This window comes from Leiobunum rupestre, chromosome 8 (assembly GCF_980474605.1).
Source record: "Leiobunum rupestre chromosome 8, qqLeiRupe1.1.hap1, whole genome shotgun sequence".
NCBI classification, from domain to species: Eukaryota; Metazoa; Arthropoda; class Arachnida; order Opiliones; family Sclerosomatidae; genus Leiobunum; species Leiobunum rupestre.
In genome coordinates this window covers 400,296-420,638 of record NC_143391.1, presented here as the reverse complement: position 1 = coordinate 420,638, position 20,343 = coordinate 400,296, and the positions used below count along the sequence as shown (strand labels likewise).

At 33.4% G+C, this 20,343-nt stretch overlaps 2 protein-coding genes across 2 annotated transcripts in view; one reads left to right on the top strand and one right to left on the bottom strand.

Moving 5' to 3' along the window:
- Positions 1-20,343, bottom strand: part of LOC149931629 (death-associated inhibitor of apoptosis 2-like) — a 329,985-nt gene that overhangs the window by 94,066 nt on the left and 215,576 nt on the right. The window lies entirely within an intron of this gene.
- LOC149931630 (uncharacterized) lies at positions 2,872-4,037 on the top strand. Its single transcript, XM_090155852.1, has 3 exons — positions 2,872-2,959; positions 3,061-3,145; positions 3,742-4,037. Exons 2-3 carry the CDS (start codon positions 3,064-3,066, stop codon positions 4,011-4,013), a joined length of 354 nt encoding a protein of 117 aa, XP_090011978.1. The 5' UTR covers positions 2,872-2,959; positions 3,061-3,063; the 3' UTR covers positions 4,014-4,037.

Below are 20,343 nucleotides of genomic sequence, written 5' to 3'. Positions count from 1 at the left end.
TCCTCGGAAGAATAGTCCCTAGTGCTATTAATTTCTTGAGATAACCCTTAAAGATATATCTCCGCAATTTAGAGTTACTTGTTAAAAATGTTATCCCAGTTCTATCCCGCCCGGTATAAAATTTTAATTATAATTAAAATAATTGAGACGAAACGACCAATTTTAATTTATTCAGAATATCAGAAGTTAAGTAGTTACAACAGTGAGTTAGACGTACTATAACAATGCACAATTGAATTAAACCCTATTTACGGTACAAGTTTGTCAGTTGAATAAAATACAAAGCAAATTTTAATGAAAGATATATCTACAGAGGGTATTATAACGACCGTTCGCTTTTTGGTTTATAATTTTAACGGAATCAGGCTGATTTTAATTAAACGATAGTTTATCGAAATTTTGTTAAAAGAATATTCCCTAAGGCCGCGCGATAAATTTACGAGAATTATTTCCCGTCGCCGTTATATCGACAATTTAGTTGATTCGGGATTGCCAGAACTTTAATGTTGTGGGCGAGTGATTAGAAAATCAAATGGCAACCAGAATTATGCAAAATTATAAATGTTTATTTTTATTCAGAACAGTCTATGGAACGTTCTAGATTTAACTTTCATCAATAACCCAACAATATATATCCCTCCTACGTAATTGTACAGAACTGGTACTCAAGTGTCTAAGACTAGATTTGTCTTAGTTCATCGTGATTGAAAAATAAACCAAAACATACTTACACTTAAGTAAATATCATTAATTATACTGAGTAATTTTAACTAAATTCCAACTACCTTACTATAAACTATTGTCTTAAATAACAGCTGAGAGCTGTTCGCTACTAATTACTTCCAATCTACTTAATTAGCTTCACAGGTTGAGTTGATAATTTCAAGGGTATAATTAGGTTATTCCAATTCAAAAAATAAAAACAATCAATTTTATCTTACAGCTGACTAGAGTTAGTTCACAATTACTTTAACACTTTCAGTCTGAAACACGCACTGTTCATACATTTAAGTCAATTCGCTCACGTTCCAAACGCGAAACACAATTTAACTCTTTCCTTGACCGAAGACCGAAAATACTAATTAAAACCGCAAAGTTACCGTATAACTTTTGACCGACACCAGGACCCCGTCCTGTAGTAGTTCGTCTGACAGCTTAGAACTAAGAAAGACTAAATCTTCCATTTTGACGGCAACGGCTTTATATACGTTTATTTGGCGTTTTTTAGACCCGTCAAGATTTGACTAAAGTTCGAAAAATTGAAGATATTATATTGTTTACCCGGTTTGATTGATAGTTCTCCACACGGTGGCGCTATATTATTACTTTGATATAGTTTCCGCGGGAGTTTTGAATAATTATCATTCAATTAACAATATATACAGTGATTGTATTAATCCGTTTAGTAAAAAAACGCCCCTTATCATAATTGTTCCTTTACTTGAATATTTTCCCTAAGGAAGTCAATGGCTCGGCGGTGAACTATTCGCATTGTAACAATGCGACCCGAGTTCAATTCCTGATCGCGATCAAATTTTACATTAAAATACTAAAATATTTAATTAAATATAAGATTAATATAATCTATAAATATTTAATTAAATATAAGACTAATGTAATCTATAAATATTTAATTAAATATAAGATTAATATAATCTATAAATATTTAATTAAATATAAGACTAATGTAATCTATAAATATTTAATTAAATATAGGATTAATATAACCTATAAATATTTAATTATATATAACATTAATATCATTTATAAATATTTAATTAAATATAAGATTAATATAATTTATAAATATTTAATGAAATAAAAGATTAATATTATTTATAAATATTTAATTAAATATAAGATTGATTTAATTTATAAATATTTAAAATGATGCAGAATAAATTATAGTACCTAACGTTATAACTTTGTAGAGGATATTCGCCAAAGCTGTTTTTTAGAAAAACACCGTAAATTAACAAGCGTTGGTGGCTGAGTGGTTAGAGTACATCTCTTGCACGAGGCAGACCCGGGTTCGATTCCCGGCCGGCGCCAAAAAATCGCAAAATAATACTAAGACGAATACCGTGTACAACTGGTGGAAACCCTACCATTGGACGTTGAGAGGTAGAATTACACTCAGCACTCGGTCCGTCCCAAAGTCATTAAGAAGAAGTTGGAGAGAAAACGCCCATACCAACACAACAGACTCAACATCCACAACAATCATAACACAAACTCAACACCCACAACAGTCACAACACGAACTCAACACCCACAACAGTCACAACACGAACTCAACATTCACGACCTACAACATAACAATAACGAAATATCCGGTGAACGTTGACGAAACAAGACCAACCAAACACAACCGCAAATCAATCCGTTAACGCTCACCGTCACACGGTGGTTTTGCCAATCCTTCGAGAAACTGCGTACGCAGTTATTACACTTTGCACCGAAAATGCGAACGCGTTCGCAGGACTGACAGACAGACCCACAAACAGACACGGTGGTTGTATAACCCCTCCTAAGGGACATAGTCCCCTCGGAGAGGTAAAAATGTGCAAAACTTATAAAAAGAACATAATTTTTCGTTTTTATTGCCCATTCTACTCTTTTCGAAGTCTTTTGAAAGTAATGAATTTTACGTATTCGATTTAAAGATTTATTTGTTTTATTGAATATAATTTAGAAAGTTTATATCACCATTGTATTTTTTGAGTTATTAACGATACCATAGTCGTTTTTAAAAACGTTTCACACAAATCAGAAAATTTGTTTAATAAATTTTAATATTAATTCAATATAAAAAGTTTTGCTAATCTTGAGGCTCATCATTATTAATACAAGTCTTATTCAAAGCAGTGTTAACGTAACAAAGAGAAGTGAACAGTTGATCTTAGCACCAGTTGTCCGTAACGTTATATTTCCTTCTTTGCATTAATATTGTTCAAAGGTAATCAAGATTTTATAAACAATTAGTAACTTTATAGAACTACAAAAGTATATTTTATAAATTGCATAACATGCATTAAGATTTTACATTTCATTATACAGAAAATGATGTTCAAATACTTGGTATTTCTTTTGGTATGCCAATATCTGTTTCTTAACACGAATGGAGCGCCGAAATTCGAAGAGTGTAAGATAAAAAATATTTTGTGATTAAATTTTGGATCAAAGCTGGAAAAATCATAAATTTCATAAGTTTTCACGCTGCGGCAAAACGTTTCGCGGAAAATAAAAAAAACTTCCATAGATATAAATATCTGATTAAACGTGCACAGTTTACGACCAAAGGTTATTCGTTGACCAAAATTGAGATCTAATTCTAATCTATAAAAACTGAAAAGATAAATATTGATCCAACCACATACAACAAAATTATATATTAAGAAAATGATGCTTAGTAACCTTCCGTTTCCCTACCCTGTGTTAGCAATTTCAGCATCAAACGGAATCGCCGTTCTGGCAATTTAAACATTGCCCGAAAACGGCTTTTAGTGTTCTACCATATTCTTGCTATTGACAACAAAATCAGATATTGATTTCGTTCGGATCTTGGACTTAATTTTTACAAATCAACTATTGACGAAAATTATTTAGCAACATATACAATTTCAACATTTTACGAGCAAGCCACCACAATAAAATACTTAAAATTAGTATTTCATTATCAACATTTTTGTTTTTCATTAATTTCTTTTAATTCTTTTTTATATATCTATTTGGAATCAGTGTGCGACTTTCAGGTGAAAGATGTATGCAAAGACATACCTTGTGGCACAAATAAAACCGGCGGATGCTACAACTACAATGATTGTAATACCAACACCGATGGTCGGTGTCAAAGGCGGTGCCTTTGTCCATACACAGGAGAGTTCAAGTTATACTGCATTCATGCTGCCAAGAACAATTGTCCTCGAGAGTGTATGGATTACTTCAAAACATTAAATGATCAGGAAGGAAAGGGTACGACTTGGAAAGGCATGTTCAAATGTATCGAATGAAGTGATTAAAAACTACTATTGAAACTTTGTGTTTGAAATGTCACATTTTTCGGGTGCAAGACATTGGGTTGAAACTGTGGGAGAGGAGGTTTCTAAGAACGTTTTGTTTAAAGCGTCTGTTTTGAATGTAAATTTGGGGCGATCGGCCGTCAAGGAAAATCGCAGACTCGCGTATTATGGATTTATTCAAACTGCTATCGGAACAACTCAAAGTAGCTGATACTTAAAGGAGATATATTTCTAAATAATCTAAAAAAAAATTAAATCTGATTCGAAATATCCATGCGTAATTGATTTAAGAAATAAATCTTAAAATAATACGATTAAATATTTATATATTTAAGTCATGAGTTTTAATTCCGTACAATTTAAAAACAAACGATTAAAAAAAGACTGACCAACTATTGGAGTAAGTAGATAAGAGACAGTCCAATTTATTTTACTTCCAAACTTATTTTAAGCCACCATTTATCCTTTAATAATTACATATATTAAGATATATAATGTCGCGATTTCAAAGCGAAAAAAGGTTAAAGTAAGGGTATCTCGTTTGATAAGGAAAGCCAAGTGTCTCATATTTAATAAAATTGTACGCTTCTTACACAGTGAATAAACTGTATTAGTTCGAATTAACAAATTATTTTTTGTGGAGGTGATAAAAGAAGCTTGCTTATGTAAAGCTGATAATTTAAGAAGGGTTTGAGAACCGAAGAGGAAATAATAATAATTAATCTAGCAATTCCTTTCATTACTCGGTTTTAAGTTCATATGAAAGGCAGAATTTAGATTAGCGGCAGAGTTGAGCTGGGCGGTCCAAATGGAGAATTTTCTTTAAATTATAAAAATATATATAAATATATTTTGGTTCTTACCTTTTGTTAACGATAGACTCGTTAATAGAATTGACTGTGATTTTTTGGACCATAAAAAACTGAATTATTCTGTGAAGTAAAGAAAAATAAAATTCAATAAATTATTATAATTTAATACAATAATTTAATTTATTGTACCTTGACTGCTATTATTTTCAAAAGCATTAGACTAGACTAAAAATTCAAGAGGAATACTTTTAATAAATTATATTGGAGGTGCTATGAAAATAAACTTTATTATCATCAGGTACAGCTGCAGCTATTTAAGATTGGGTAATGATAGTTGAATTCCGTTTGTTCCGTAGGATATAAATCCAAGGACACCATGAGGGCAATGCCTGTTGATTAGACTAGATCTAAAAGAGTTTTGGTCAACTAGTGGCACCGCCAATGGCTCAGTACGGGCTAAATCTTGGCTAGAAGCTTTGCTTTCATTCCGTAAAAGGGTTGAACACTTAATTTTATGTAATAATGAAATTTGCTTTCATATTACCTGTCATCTTTTTGGAACAAGCACCAGGAATAGAATTTGAAACTGGTAAATGGTGTAACGGTTGAATCTCTTCGGAATCTGTATCTGCAAAGTGGGAATAGGCATCCTCGGTTCTTTTTCTTTTCCGTATCGCTCGCGTCGATTTATTTTCTTTACTTGACGAGAGATTATCGACCGAATCCTGAAGACTTCTCTTCATACGTCCAACTGCTCCATTAAAGGTGTCTGCAAATGAATGTTATATCATTATTGTACGTGTTAATGTTTGTATCTATGCAATATCTTACCGGAACTCTATAAAATAGTAATGGCAAATAACTCCCACAAATCACAAGCATTGGCTCTTTTTTTCGCTAGATTGGTTGCCGATTTGTCTCCTGGCCAATGACAAGTAATTGGTTTGAAATTTCTATTTACCCAAACATCCGGGATAACTGCGGCCCCTCCTTGATTAAATTCAACAACCAAAAATTAATTTTGATTATTTTCCATTTAGAAGCTGTAAACAAGTTATGAACAATTTGAATTTAGTTTCTTTAATACTGATAATTGTAGTTAAAACTAAAAGTGTAAAATTTTGGAAAAAAAATTATAAGTCGCTGTGCTAGAAACCAACCTAACTGATTTAACATGTATAATACATATTTATATGCAATTAAGAGATATGCCCTACTTTTCCTTCCAACTTTTCATTGTGAAGAAGTTGAGATATTAAATACGACTAATCACAGTTGTGTATAACATATTTAAGAGCTTTTCCAGTTATTTGTGAAAGAGGCCATCTCATTAGAGCAGATAGAGTTTTGGCATGAAATACATCAACAGCAATAGAGTCGCACGGATTGAATTACCAACCAAAGAAACTTTCATCCAATAACGTATTTGATATCTTTGTCTATTACGGACGTTGCAATGTTCGAACCCAGCAAACTCAAAATACCCTATAGATGTACCAAAAAGATCCAAAACTCCCAGTTTAACCCCACCCAGAATGGTTATTAGAGGAATATATCTGGAACATCCAAAAACCCTTTTTAAATTCCCATATACCAAGGATATCCGTAATACATCCAAAATCTCTGTTCCTAATAGGCCTTCACCAAAAATATCACTTAGATATCCAAATATACAAATTTACTTTAGCGCCCAACAAGGCGTTGCGACGACGCCGACAAGAGAAAATTAAATTTAAAACTATAAAAATATTTTTTCATCTGAAATAATTTTTAATAAGTTTCACCAATTTTTCTATAATTTGTTTTAATTAAATATAATTTTTTTAATATTTTATATATTCAAAAGGTTCCTCGTGGGTCGGTCATTCCTGGAGAATAGTTTTTATCGGAAGAAACACAAAGTCGTCTTCCCATTATTCGAAGCCATTTTTATCAGTATAGTTTAGTTATTCGGTTTGCAATTATGTATCTTATTGTCGTGTGTGGAATTGCATCTGACCGTGTCAAGTCAAATGATCAAACCGCCCCAAAAAACAATGTAATTCGTAAAATATTAATTTGAAATAAATTTTTTTTGTTAAATTTTATAACTTGACTGCTTCATTTCCATAAATTCAAATTATTATGCATAATATACATCCAATACATCTCGTATCAAATATCCATTTGATATCTTTGGTATTTCTGCTCGTATATTTTTGTTTATTCTAAGATATTCATGGTATGTACCTAGGGTGAAGAAATATGTTTTCAATATCAGAACAGATATTCTTAGAATGTACCTAGTGTGAAATGGGGACATAACGAACATCCAGTCAACGTCCATGGAATATTCTTAGAATGTCTTAACACATTTCTAATGGATATTCTGGGGATCAGGAAAGTGATGATATTTGGTTACCCCAGGAACATCCAATATTGATAATTTAGGTTTTTTTGGATATCCTATGAATATAACCAATCCCACAAACTTAGCTCATATGCATATCTTGGGGACATTTAGTGTTTGCTGCGGATCTCTATTTATACTATTGAATTGTCTTCCGTTATACAACAATTATCACATTCTTTAGTACTTAATCCAAAATGCTCTAGTTTTACACACTTGTATTGTGGGTCATCACGCTAATGAATAAGAGGTCCGTTGTTATGTTTCATATGATATGAAATAACAGAATCTGTTCTATTAAATACAGTCAAGAGCACTACGTTCTTCACTAATCCGATTAATTAATTGTTTCAAAGGTCGATCAGAATTGGCTAGTGTGTTCTTAAGTTATTGAAAATAATTTTCAAATTGGAACGCACTAAAGGTATCCAATGGTCCATAATTTAGTCTTTGTTGTTTTAGGTGAAGAAGTCCGTGGACATTGAAAGATATTAATTGTTTCCCATAAAGAACTGCGTATGATTCCACAAAGTATTTCAAGAGCGTATCCACGAAATCAATTAAGGCGGGTTGATATACCGGACTAACTAAAATTCTGCAAAGCTACATATTAACTAAGAAAGTGTTCATAGTAAGACTAAGGTCAATGATTGCGTAGTACAAGTATTCCTGAGTAAAGCAAAAATTGTCGAAACCATGTTGGGGTCAATTAAAAACCTAGGTTTTCTCACAAATTCTGAACAAGTTGCGGATGATAGAGATGTCAATAGACTTGATATCTCCAGCACTTTCCTTTCCGTCAGCTTAAATTTTGCCTATTTGCCTGTCATCCACGACTGAAGTAGTTTTTTCATAACCCCTAGGCAAACCAAATGCATATAGTCTAGGGGAAAGTTATCAACCATGTCAATTCCGGGTATAGATTCTAAACTTGGAGTTTCATTATGGTGTTCTAAGTTAGCTTTATTTCTCAAGTTTTCATCGGTTCTTGGTTCAAATTCCGTGGTTAGGAAGCAAAGGAGATTTTGAATATATTTGCCCTGTAACATCCACTAGTCACAACCATAGAACCCCGCGTGTCCTTTAGGTGTGTCACAAGCGAAGCCAATGAATTTAATCATAATTAATTGGCCGTCTATTAATATACCGTTTTCAATTAATTCAATCGCTTCGAAGACAAAGGTCTGTAAAAGTGAATCAGGGTCTTCAGGTTTCTTTAAACCATAATAAATACCAATTGGAAAATGTTCAGAGTTTTTTAAATTTCTACTTACGCCAAAAATGGGCTAAAGCTGACTTCTAGAACTCTCTGATATGGGTGAACCATCAACATTTACTTAAATCTCTAAATTTTCTACAGTACAGCATGTTTGCATAGATGCCAATCGAATACCCGCCTCAAGACCAAAATGAAAGTACTCACCCCCGCCCAATTTTTCAACAGCATTGTCTAGGTGTTAAAGTATAGTTCTGGAGTCTAATGGAAGATCCTAATGGCAATCATGCGTTTTTAAAATGAAAATAAGACTGTTGACTGCTCTTTTCATCATACCCAAATTAGCAACCCATTCAGCAAGTTTGCTGTGAATAATGATTTCGGAGGACTCTACATCAAATTGAAAGCCGATCACATCATCTTGCAAAACTGCAGCATCATCATAATTGATAGGATTTCCATAGTTGATAATATCCTCATTGCAATTGTCCTTTTCAATATTGCATTCATAGTGACCATGGTCCCTTTCAGTTCCGATGTCAGCTGGGCCATCATAACCGTTATGGGCGTTATAGGTTTCCGAAACATTATCATCAATTTCAGCTTCAACAATAACATTTAAGGCATCATTTACTTGAGAAACTGCTTCTACAGTATCCTCAAAGATAGGTGTGCATCGAATTTGCCGCCAATCTGTATCTATGCCGTGAAGACATGGTACGCAACTTCTTATAACTGTCACGAGGCATAGTACTCTAGCTATTGTCTACAGACCAAAAAATAATTTGAAGAGCAAATTTAAAAAAGAATTACTCGTCCCATAAATAGCTTAATTTAAATTTCACTAAACAGTCAGCATAAAATTTACTCGGTATTAAATTTTGTTACACTCACAAAAAGCTCAATAGCATGCAATGTGCAAGTTACACCGTTTCGAAAGCTGAACGGCGTTTACTTAAGATAGTTTGCATACTGGTATAGGGAAATTATAAAATAACTCTTGCAGAAATCTATAACGGAAAAAATTTACATTATATACGTACAACGTCGATGTATCAAATTGACAATGCTCGCTGCCCCATGACAAAGAGTTGATACTTACAATTAAATTAAAGATTTAGCAAAAGCCAAGGCATATCTTTAACCAAAGCAATTTATAGGAAATAACCAGCCTTATTTTACGAACCTTGCTTACTTAGTTTGAAAATTATTAATTTCAATATAGAAAGTTGGATGCCCAAGGAATAGTAGCATCAAATTGCACCCTCCAACAAAACGCAACTTCTCCCCCGTAACCAGCACCATGGGTGGATGCCATTTCCGTTGGGACTTGTTTGTGTATTATGTTGTAAGAAAGCTTGGCATTTCCATAAATTCGCTACGAATGCCCAACTTGTTCTTAAATTTGTGCAGTCAAACCTATGGACGATTTTATTCGTTCTCTTTAGAGGGAGAGCTGGGGAAACATTGAAGAAGTGAGAAAAAACAGTTAACAAGTAGGGTACGTTAATTTAAGGAAATGCCTATTTAAATGCACTGTACTAGAGATCTAAAACATTTCTATAAAGTTATAAAAATTAATAACAAATATTTTATTTCATCAAATAAAAAGTAGTCTTGCTCAACTTGTTAAAATGCTGACGAACGTCAGGATATCACCTGACATTTGAGTGCCATGGGTGACAAAGCAGCAACTCATTTCTGGCTTCCGCTTTGGGAAAAAAGGCCAAATATGCCTTGTCAAAAGTAATATACATTAAACAAGTAAATGACATTACAAAAAAAGGTTCCCACAATTGGAAATGACGTTGGGAAACGTATAAATGAACACACTCTTTTCCACCGTAGCCTTCGTCGGGTCTATCAGTCGCCTGTAACTAGTCTAGACGAATTGTGCAAGAAAGTATTTGTAGCTGGCCATCTAGCTCCCTTATTGGTAAAGAGGTATTGCCATCTTGTACGGACGTGGTTTTTCATGACCTCATAAAATAGGTCATTTTCTACCACATCGAAATAAGTGAACTATTTTAAGTATTCGTTCCAATTTTCTCTTTGGAAAGAGTTTTCTACCACCTACCGTTTTTAAGTGTGTGAGGTGATATTTTACAATTTTCTTTAATTTATAAAAATGAGATTTCGCTATTGAAAAAAAGTACGCTGAACATTTCTTATTTAAGATAACATACGTTTGTAAGAATTTTTTCTGTTAAGGCTATTTGAGACACCTTGTACATTGCTTGGGCATTAAATCACCATTTCACCGAGATCCAGTCATGGTTTAAGGGTCTCCAATTGCAAGAATATTTATTGAAACAACTGTGCAGCCAGTAAGAAAAAGGACGTATTTGTTTTTTTCTTGTTTATCTTTCGTAAATAAAATTTCTAATCAGATAAAATTTAATCAAAGCTGCTTAAATGGAATCATTTAGCCGAATCATTAACGAAAGTAATTATTTTAAGTTTATGACTATCAAGATGATTTCCCGAAATTTTTCACCGCACAAAACCAAATGATGTTAAGTCTGACTAAATTACTTTCGCCGATATTTTTTATCACTTATATCCTCCATCTTGTTAAAGACATCTAAAATTTTCATACCAATGGCTTTTTCGTCTTTCTCTTTGTAGCTAACGTCTTCGATTTATTGGATCCCAAATTGTGGATTAACTTTCCGAAAGATAAAGCCTTCTCTTCGTAATTTGTGTTGTCTTGGCTACCAACGCTAACAAACTTACGCTCTGTAGCTTAAATCGAAACTTAATCACAATAATATAGTTATTTGTATAATAATATCGAAAACGGAATTAATATGTTAATGGAAACACTATTAGAAGACTGTTTGCCTTGAACGACAGTAAACCCGGCTTTTAAATTAACGTCAGTTTTCCACGTAGGGACCAATTAGATTTGCTATGGTTCCGAAATCGATAAGTTTTCAGATAAGTATCTCCTGGCATGAACCATAAAAGCATAAAAATTTCAATATTCTAGCAATTAAAATTTTTGAAAAAATGTTGAAAAGAAATATTATTACCGATTGTTTCATATACGTCGATCCCTTACTTTCGATGTTAATCGAGTCCCGGTCAAATGTTTGAGTGTGTGATGTACCAGTCTGAAATCATATGATAAATCCGATTAACAATTTCCAATTATTCAATTTTTTTTAAATTTGTAGTTGAAAGTGATTTCTAATATCGGCCCAGCAAGTGGATGAAGTGATTTAGCTCCTTATGCGTTTGGTAAGTAAAATTATTCTAGGATGATTCGCTGGTCCCTTTATGGTTGAAACATAGCAAGCCATTAACGTTGTATACTCGTACTGAATTTAATCTAAAGGGTGAGAACTCGCGAATTCCATTAAAAGAAATTAACAACTTATTTTGAAGAAAGAATCGCAGGTTACATTGATGATACTATTAAAGCTCGAAAACGTTAGAGCAGTCGACTGCTTAAGCGATAGAAGAGCCAGAATTAAGCATTAAAGAACCGCCAAAGGTTGTTTAGGAAAAATCCGAATAAAAACCAAAAAACAGATTTTTGCCGACCCTGTTTTATTTAATAAGTTGATTTACTAATTGCTTAATGGAAAACAAACCTTCAGAGCGAAGACATTTAAAATTTGAGTTAAAACCTTTGATTTATACTAGCTAATTTAATAGTGTTTGCCGGAAGTAACAAATAATTACGGATTTAACAGAAACATCAAGTCACCAAAGAACAACTAGCTGCAGCTGGATTTTACTATATGCAATATGGATATTATTTACGATGTGACAAGTGCCACGGCATCTTAGGAAATTGGAAACAAGGAGACGTACTAAAATGGAAACACGCCAGATGCTATCCAACTGTCTGTCAAGGGATAATTTATCTCCGAAAAAGGACCCATCACGAGAATGTGACATTCCACCTACGCGAACGCATTTCACCTGTACCCAAAGACTACGTTTGTGACTGTCCCTCATCTGTCAGACGCTACGAATACGTGAGGTAATACTTTCAATATTTATTAATACAAGACGCGCTTGCGTAAGGTAATTTCAACCCTTCAAATGAAATTGTTTATATCCCTTACGAAGATCGAATTAATTACTTATATATTGATAAATAACGCTTTAAGAGGGTTAAATATCAGACCAGTCATAGAACCAATTTAACGTTATCATGTAAACAAATTTCTTAAATAAAAAAAAATTAATATAAAAACCTTATTATTCCTCATATTATAGCGAATTGAAATACTGGGGTTCGGAAGCGATAAAGAAATAATAGAGTTTAGAAAAATGAAGCAATAAATTATGGAGTTTGGGGAGAGGCAAACGTATTGTAGCGTTTGGAAACGATAATAATTTATGAAGAATGATTTCTGCGTGATGAGGGGGGAGAATCTGGCGATTACCGTATGGGTATGAATCAGCGACATAGGGACGGAAAAACAAATTTTAGCAAATATTCTAGAGATCAAACATGGGCAAAAAATGTGATTGCTGAAAAGTAAATAATCACGTTCAAAAGGTAAACCAAAAAAGGTCGTGTCAGTTTGCTCAATAAATAAGCAAGCTAAAACAAAATAATTTTGTGTCTTGTTTGCTGAGAATATTCTTAAAATATCGCAAAATCAACTATAGGCGATTTATCAGCGAGCGAGCTAAATCTAAGCTTAAGGAATCTCGCTCTCTCCGAAATTCTAAGCGTCGCGTTCGAACGCAGCTGATTTTTAGTTCCACATCTATATATATTTAGAGTGAGACTATTGTTTTCGTTAGAATGTTGTGAAGTGTTGTCGTCGTCGTTGGTGATGGTGGTGTCGTCCACATTTGAAACACCTTCCATATCTTTTTAATGGGGTGACATAACCCCGCCGTTTTTTCTAAGAATGCTTAATAGGGTTTCCACTATCTGCACACGCGTTAAATGTAGTTAGCGGCGATTTGCCAGCCCCTTCTAGCCGACCCCCCTTAAACACATTAAATTAAAATATTCATAAAATACGCAATCTCATCATTTTGGATACGCTTGACTTTTAAATTCCGTTTAATGTTTAATCTATATAAATGCTTTACCTCTACAATGTGTGCAAGTTTCAGCTTTGTCGTGGAAACAGGGGGCGCAAAAGCCCCCCTTTTCCGATTGCCTGCATTGATTTACGCACGCTGATTATTACCCAACTGACAAGGAGAGTACCCGAGGTGTTTATTGCCGATTTAGTTCAAAGTCGGCCGTAATGTAGATCTATATGAGATATGAAATTTCCCAAAAGGAGACGTTACACTACCCATTCGATTTGCCATGGCAACCGAAAATGTGTTTGACCACTTACAACCAAAATAAGATTTTTTCCTTATTTTACCTAAAATGTGTTACAAATTTACCCTAAATTTTTTTCAATTTACCCAAACGTGATGAAATTTACCTAAATGTGGTCCAAATTACACATTTCGTGATTTTAAAATTTCTTAAAAATTTTCCTAGCTAGGACCCTGTGAAACCGAGAAAATCCCATGCTTTTTTGAATGGAGATTTTATTGTTTTAAGTGATCTCAAAAACATTTTCGGTTGCCATAGCAAATCGAATGGGTAGTGCAACGTCTCCTTTTGGGAAATTTAATATTTCATATAGGTCTACATTACGCCCGACTTTGAACAAAATCGGCAATAAACACCTCGGGTACTCTCCTTGTGAGTGACTTAAAAATTTAATTTCTTTTTTAAATCTCTAATGGTGTGCCAGGTTTCGGTGCCCTAGAAACATTAGGGGCCCTTGGGCGCCGCATAAACCACATTACCGCGAACGTTCGTTTTTGCCTTACGCAGAGTGCGTAACTTACTTTTCGAAGCCGCGTATGGCCAGAAGTAACAAATAAATGTGAGACTTATCGAGGCCGCTTATGGCCAGAAGTAGCAAATAAGTGTGACACTGACGCAGAGTGCGTGACTTACATATCGAACCCATTTATGGCCAGAAGTAACAAATAAGTGTGACACTTACGCAAAGTGCGTGACTTAAATATCGAACCCATGTATGGCCAGAAGTAACAAATAAGTGTGACACTTACGCAGATTGCATGACCTACTTATCGAAGTCGTGTATGGCCAGAAGTAACAAATAAGTGTGACACTTACGCAGAGTGCATGATTTACTTATCGAACCCATTTATGGCCAGAAGTAACAAATTAGTGTGACACTTACGCAGAGTGCATGACTTACTTATCGAAGTCGTGTATGGTCAGAAGTAACAAATGCAGAAATTGGAACGACTGGGAATCAGGGGTAGGGCGTGGTTAACAAGCTACTTAAATAATAGGCAATGTCTCACCAAAATTAACCAAGTGCTATCTGACCCTATATCGGTCGGTGTCCCTGAAGGCTCAATTATCTCCCCCATGTTATTTAATATATACATCAACGATATAACCCAGATCGTTTCTTGGGGTCTTCTAAAATTGTACGCCGATGACGCAGTTCTGATTTTGGAAAACCTCACAATTAGACCCTTAGTTAAAAAAAGCTAACGAATATATCATTTTAATAAATAATTGGCTAGATAAAAACGGCCTGAAACTAAATAAGTCGAAAACTGAATACATAGTTTTTAGAAACCGTGGCAAAATTTTAGACGACGACTTATGTAAATTAAATTTAAATGGTTCTGAAATTAAGAGAGTATCTAAATTTAAGTACCTTGGAGTGTTGTTCGATACACATCTAACATGGAATGAACATATATCAATTATATCTGTCACAAACTAGCCAGCTCCGCCTACATGATTCGCAAATGTAAAGAGTACTTCCCCAGGAGAGTACTGTTTGAACTTTATTATTCCATGTTTCACACTTATATAAATTACGCAATAGTTGCTTGGGGTAACACCACAAACATTGAACATGAATAGACCAAAATTATACAAAAACGAACGATAAGAAGTATATTCTGTGTAGACTGGAAGGCCGCCACCGAACCACTGTATAAGAAAAGTAAAATATTGAATATCTATCAAATTTACAAATTCGCTTGCCTCATATTTATACATAAAAATATCAATGCAAACTCAGATAATTTATTTACTTTTGATGTTAGAGAATCTGTTACCAGGTCACAAAACCAATTAAAACTTAAAAAAATAACATCAATCTTTTACTTCGGAGTTACGCTATATAATAAAATTTACAAAAATTTTAAAAATATCACCTCCATCCAAACCATTAAAAAAGTAATTAAAAATTGCGTGCAGGAACATTATTGATTATTAGCTATTAATGTTTATTTATTTTTTCTTTCTTTTTTTATATATATTTGTTAATTTTTATTAAGAAAATTGTTGTTACCAATATAAATTTTAAATTAATTTGGAATTTTATAATGTTTGCCATTCTTTGTATATACTAAATTACGAGGGCTATAAGTCGCATGATGACTTGGCCCTCGTACACCATTGTAATAAAAGGGTATGGAAATAAATCAAATTGAAATTGAAAATACTTATCAAAGTCATGTGTGGTCAGAAATAACAAATAAGTGTGACACTTATCGAGGCCGCGTATGGCCAGAAATAGCAAATAAGTGTGACACTTACGCAGAGTGCGTGACTTACATATCGAACCCATGTATGGCCAGAAAGTAACAAATAAGTGTGACACTTACGCAGAGTGCATGACTTACTTATCGAAGTCGTGTATGGCCAGAAGTAACAAATAAGTGTGACACTTACGCAGAGTGCATGACTTACTTATCGAAGTCGTGTATGGCCAGAAGTAACAAATAAGTGTGACACTTACCCAGAGTGCATGACTTACTTATCGAAGTCGTGTATGGTCAGAAGTTACAAATAAGTGTGACACTTACTTTTCGTAGAAGTGTATGGCCAGATGTATCAAATAAGTGTGACACTTACTTATCGAAACCGCGTATGATCCGAAGTAACAAATAAGTGTGACACTTACGCAGAGTGCGTGACTTACATATCGAAGCCGTGTATGGTCAGAAGTAAGAAATAAGAGTGACAATTACTTTTCGAAGCCGTGTATGGCCAGTCGAAACAAATAAGTGTGGCACTTACTTATCGAAGCCAAGTATGGCCAGAAATCACAAATAAGTGTGCCACTTACTTATCAAAACCGTGTATGGCCAACGCTATTCGCGTGCGATTTGAAGTTTAACTTTGAAACTGGATGTAGTTATTAGGATGGGTATTGTGGATATTTTACCAGACTAAATTTTAATTTAACCAAGACTTAGCATGTTTTGGCCTAATTTTAACGCTATGCACGTGCAGTGATGGGCGCGCTCGTATCTTTGGATACTTTTAGGATACGAGATGATACTTTATCCGAAAAATACAAATAAAATTATACGATTTTGATATGATCTTCTACATTGCAAAATGATCGCGATAGAATTTTGAAGGAAATAAATCGGGAGCGAACTATATTTGAAAAGGTTCTTCTCTTACCTAGCCTAGCGAAAAAAGAGCGGAATAGAGCTAGTGCTTCCATTTGTTGTATTAGAAATTACACGATAGATTTTTTCTGGTTTCTCTTCAATTTTGTTTGTATTTGAGAGGAAATATTTAAGCGCCCTCTATATGCCGATATACACTACTTGAGCGGCGAACCTATCTCACGTGATACTGAAATATAGCCAAACCCGAAACACTGTTAAGTGGTCACTGATAGAAGGGAGAGGAGCGGTCAAAGCGCGCAGTTTTTCTCGCTGTTTTTAACGAGGGGGGGGCGAATAGGCGAAGGCGGGGGGGGGGGGGGCGGAAATCGGAGATTTTGATTCTGCGCCGCGCAGCCTGAAAGGCGATTTCAAAACTAAAACCAAAACTCCCAAAAGTTATTTTTCCCACCGTCCCACGCAGACGCCGTTAGAGAGTCATGTGTGTTGCAAACTGGCGGTGTGGGCTCTGGCGATGCAATAGCTTTATTTATTTTCCATAATTTGGTTTTTGAAAATAATAAAATTAAAATCGATTCTAATACATAAAATCAAAATCAAATGTTGAAGGATTTACTACTGTATCAATAATCAAAAGATAAAAATTGAAATATTCATTTTAATACTTAGAACTTTTGATATGAAAAAAAAATTATTCTACTTTCTCGTGGAACGTATTTGAAATATTTTGAAATATACTTTTCATAATAATTAAAACTAAAGAAGTATTTGAAATGATACTTATCCAAATTAAAGATTTCTATTGATATTTTTCAGGCAAGGGCAAAAAAGAATTGAAATTAATTGAAACTCTCATATCTTTAAAGAAATTTGAAAGATCGTGAAAAAATCAAAGGGCCAAAACTAAATAAAATGAAAGATTGTGAATGATTTTGTCGCCATCTTTGCTCAAAAATATCAATATTAAATTATATTTTATAGAAATTTCAGAGGGAAAAATTGATAGTATAGTATAGCTGCTGCCATCTATGTAAAAAGATACGAAAAAGATAGATAGAAATTTTTTGTGCATCACTGTGCACGTGCGAGTTGAGGTATTACTTTGAAACTTTATATAATTTATATATATTTAATTTAAAACTAATTTTCGAACAGCTTCATCCCTACTTCACTTATACTAACAGCTTAAAGTGATCCTCGTTACTTTCGGCAGTAGGGTTCCGTGTGAATTTACTATATCCTCCAAAACTTTAATTAGCTCATTATTTACGGGGTCTGTCCGTACTAAGCATTTCGCTGAATTTTGTTTAACTATGCTTCAATCTTATATAACCCACAATAAGGCTTATTGAGCGTATGCGAATTTTCTTCGTAGTTCCTAATGGATTTGAGATACAGAGCGCAAAATTTGAATATAGATAAAGAAGTTAACGGCTCACGCTATTCTTCACCATTTAAACTCGCACCAAGGCTTAGGGAAAAATTAAAGGTATTTTGATCAGTGTTGTTACAATTCGATTTTTCATCTTGAATTTTGTTGATTTCAGCATATGATGTAAAATAATTTTTCTCATGTACTTTCCCGCGTGAGCTTCCACGATGTGGAACTTATATTACAGCCTGGACCAACTTTTTATTGAACGATTGAGTCTTCTCTTTCGCTTCCATCTTTCCAATGAAATTCAGTTTTCAAAATAAAGTGTTTTATTTGACCTCGGTCTGGACATGGTGCTCGAAAACAATTTCAAGGTTAATGCACCATCTACTTGGGGTTTTCGGAAATAGTTTTTTAGTTTTTCTACGATAGTATTAACCTTTAAAATTTTATTTATTTCTTTAAAACATATTTTAGAGTATGTATTGTATTTTCTTAGAAAAAAATATGTTTTAAAGAAATAAATGGGGCTCTCTTTTGTATATTAGAATGGCGATCTCTGGTTGATATATAACGGTTCGATTGAGAGCCGGGCAATGAAATAATATTATCGCCTTCTTGGCGAACTTGTTTGATTACCTTGTTGTTATTACTTCAAGTTATTTAAAGACTCAATTTATTTTTGTAACGATGCCCGGGCACATCGACAATGAATATATCGACGGGGTCGATTTTATTGTAAGTAATTATTTCATTAAAAATTCCTTGTTCATTCTAACATTGATCCGTTATTTACGATAAGCCTAAGTGGGAATAGTATTCCGAACCCTACATGTAACCGTAGGTTCCGGCTCTTTTTGATTATTGGAAATTAAGAATAAGGGGCCGGTTACATGATGACATTCTCTTTATTGGCAAGGTTCGGCGAATGTCCATAGTCTCTAATATCGGACTCGAACAATCGGTAAAAATTAAGAAAGATGGAGTTACGTATAAAACGAAAACTCCACGCAAGAGAGCTGGAGATCAGGCAGTTTACATAGATATTCAAATTTACTCGTACAACGCTATCAAAGAACAAACACAGGATGATGTCTAGCGAGCTGACCACAAACGCATAGTAGTAACCTTTCCTTGGACGTCATTCGAATTTTAAACTAGGCCAATCGTTTGAAAAGGGAAATTGAAACGGCCGAGGGAAATCAGATTTTTCCACCATCCAAGGTAAGTTAATTTCTTTTAAAACAAATCTGAATATAATATTCAGAGTCTAACTAAGGTTATTGTTTTAGAAATGGAAAACAGCAATTAGGGAAAAAAACCAACCGATTTCAAAATACCGACTGATAATCACCTGAAGACTGATATAATTTTCAAGAAATTTTAGAAAAAATTTAGAAAAAGTGTAAACTATTCGAAAATATGTAAATAAACCTTTTCTTTAAATTTCATTGTTACTATTTTCAAATATAGTAAGACACCTCAATTCTACAATTAAAAACTTGTAAATATAGCTCAAATTGTGATTTTTTTCACCAATTTACAAATATTTTCACACTTACAAACACGTAAATTGATTATTAACATCTGGTAACAACATAAAAACTCAATAATATTTCCTCCCCAAAACAATTGAGATGTTACGTTAATATATAAACGTGGAACACGTATCGATAACACATTCCACCGCGTAGGGTTCGTAAAAAACTGGCTTTATTTTCACAGAGGCCCTATATAAATAATAATCCTCTAAAAATTATTTCTTTCAAAACAAATTTCTGTTATTATTTTTTTATATTTATTTTAATTGCGTAGAATTTTATAACATATAATACAACGGTTTACTTTAACAATATAATCTGTATAGTATTTAATAGTACAAATAAACAATTAAGAAATTTGTTTAAGTAAAAAATAAAGATTAAATCCTTTATTATTAATTTTAATAATTAATAAATCTTATAACAATAAGCGATTATAAGAAATTTAAAAAACATTATAAAATCTATATTAAATAAGAAATTTAAAAAAGAACAAAATAAAATTATTACTATTTAAGACATAAATCAGCAAACAACATGTATTTAGATTTACAATTATATAAAAATATACACATTAGATTTTAC

Coding starts and splice junctions, on each gene's coding strand:
- LOC149931630 (XM_090155852.1), top strand. CDS start 3,064: ATGATGTTCAAATACTTGGTATTTCTTTTGGTATGCCAATATCTGTTT. Junction 3,146..3,741: donor AGCGCCGAAATTCGAAGAGT/GTAAGATAAAAA, acceptor ATTTGGAATCAG/TGTGCGACTTTCAGGTGAAA.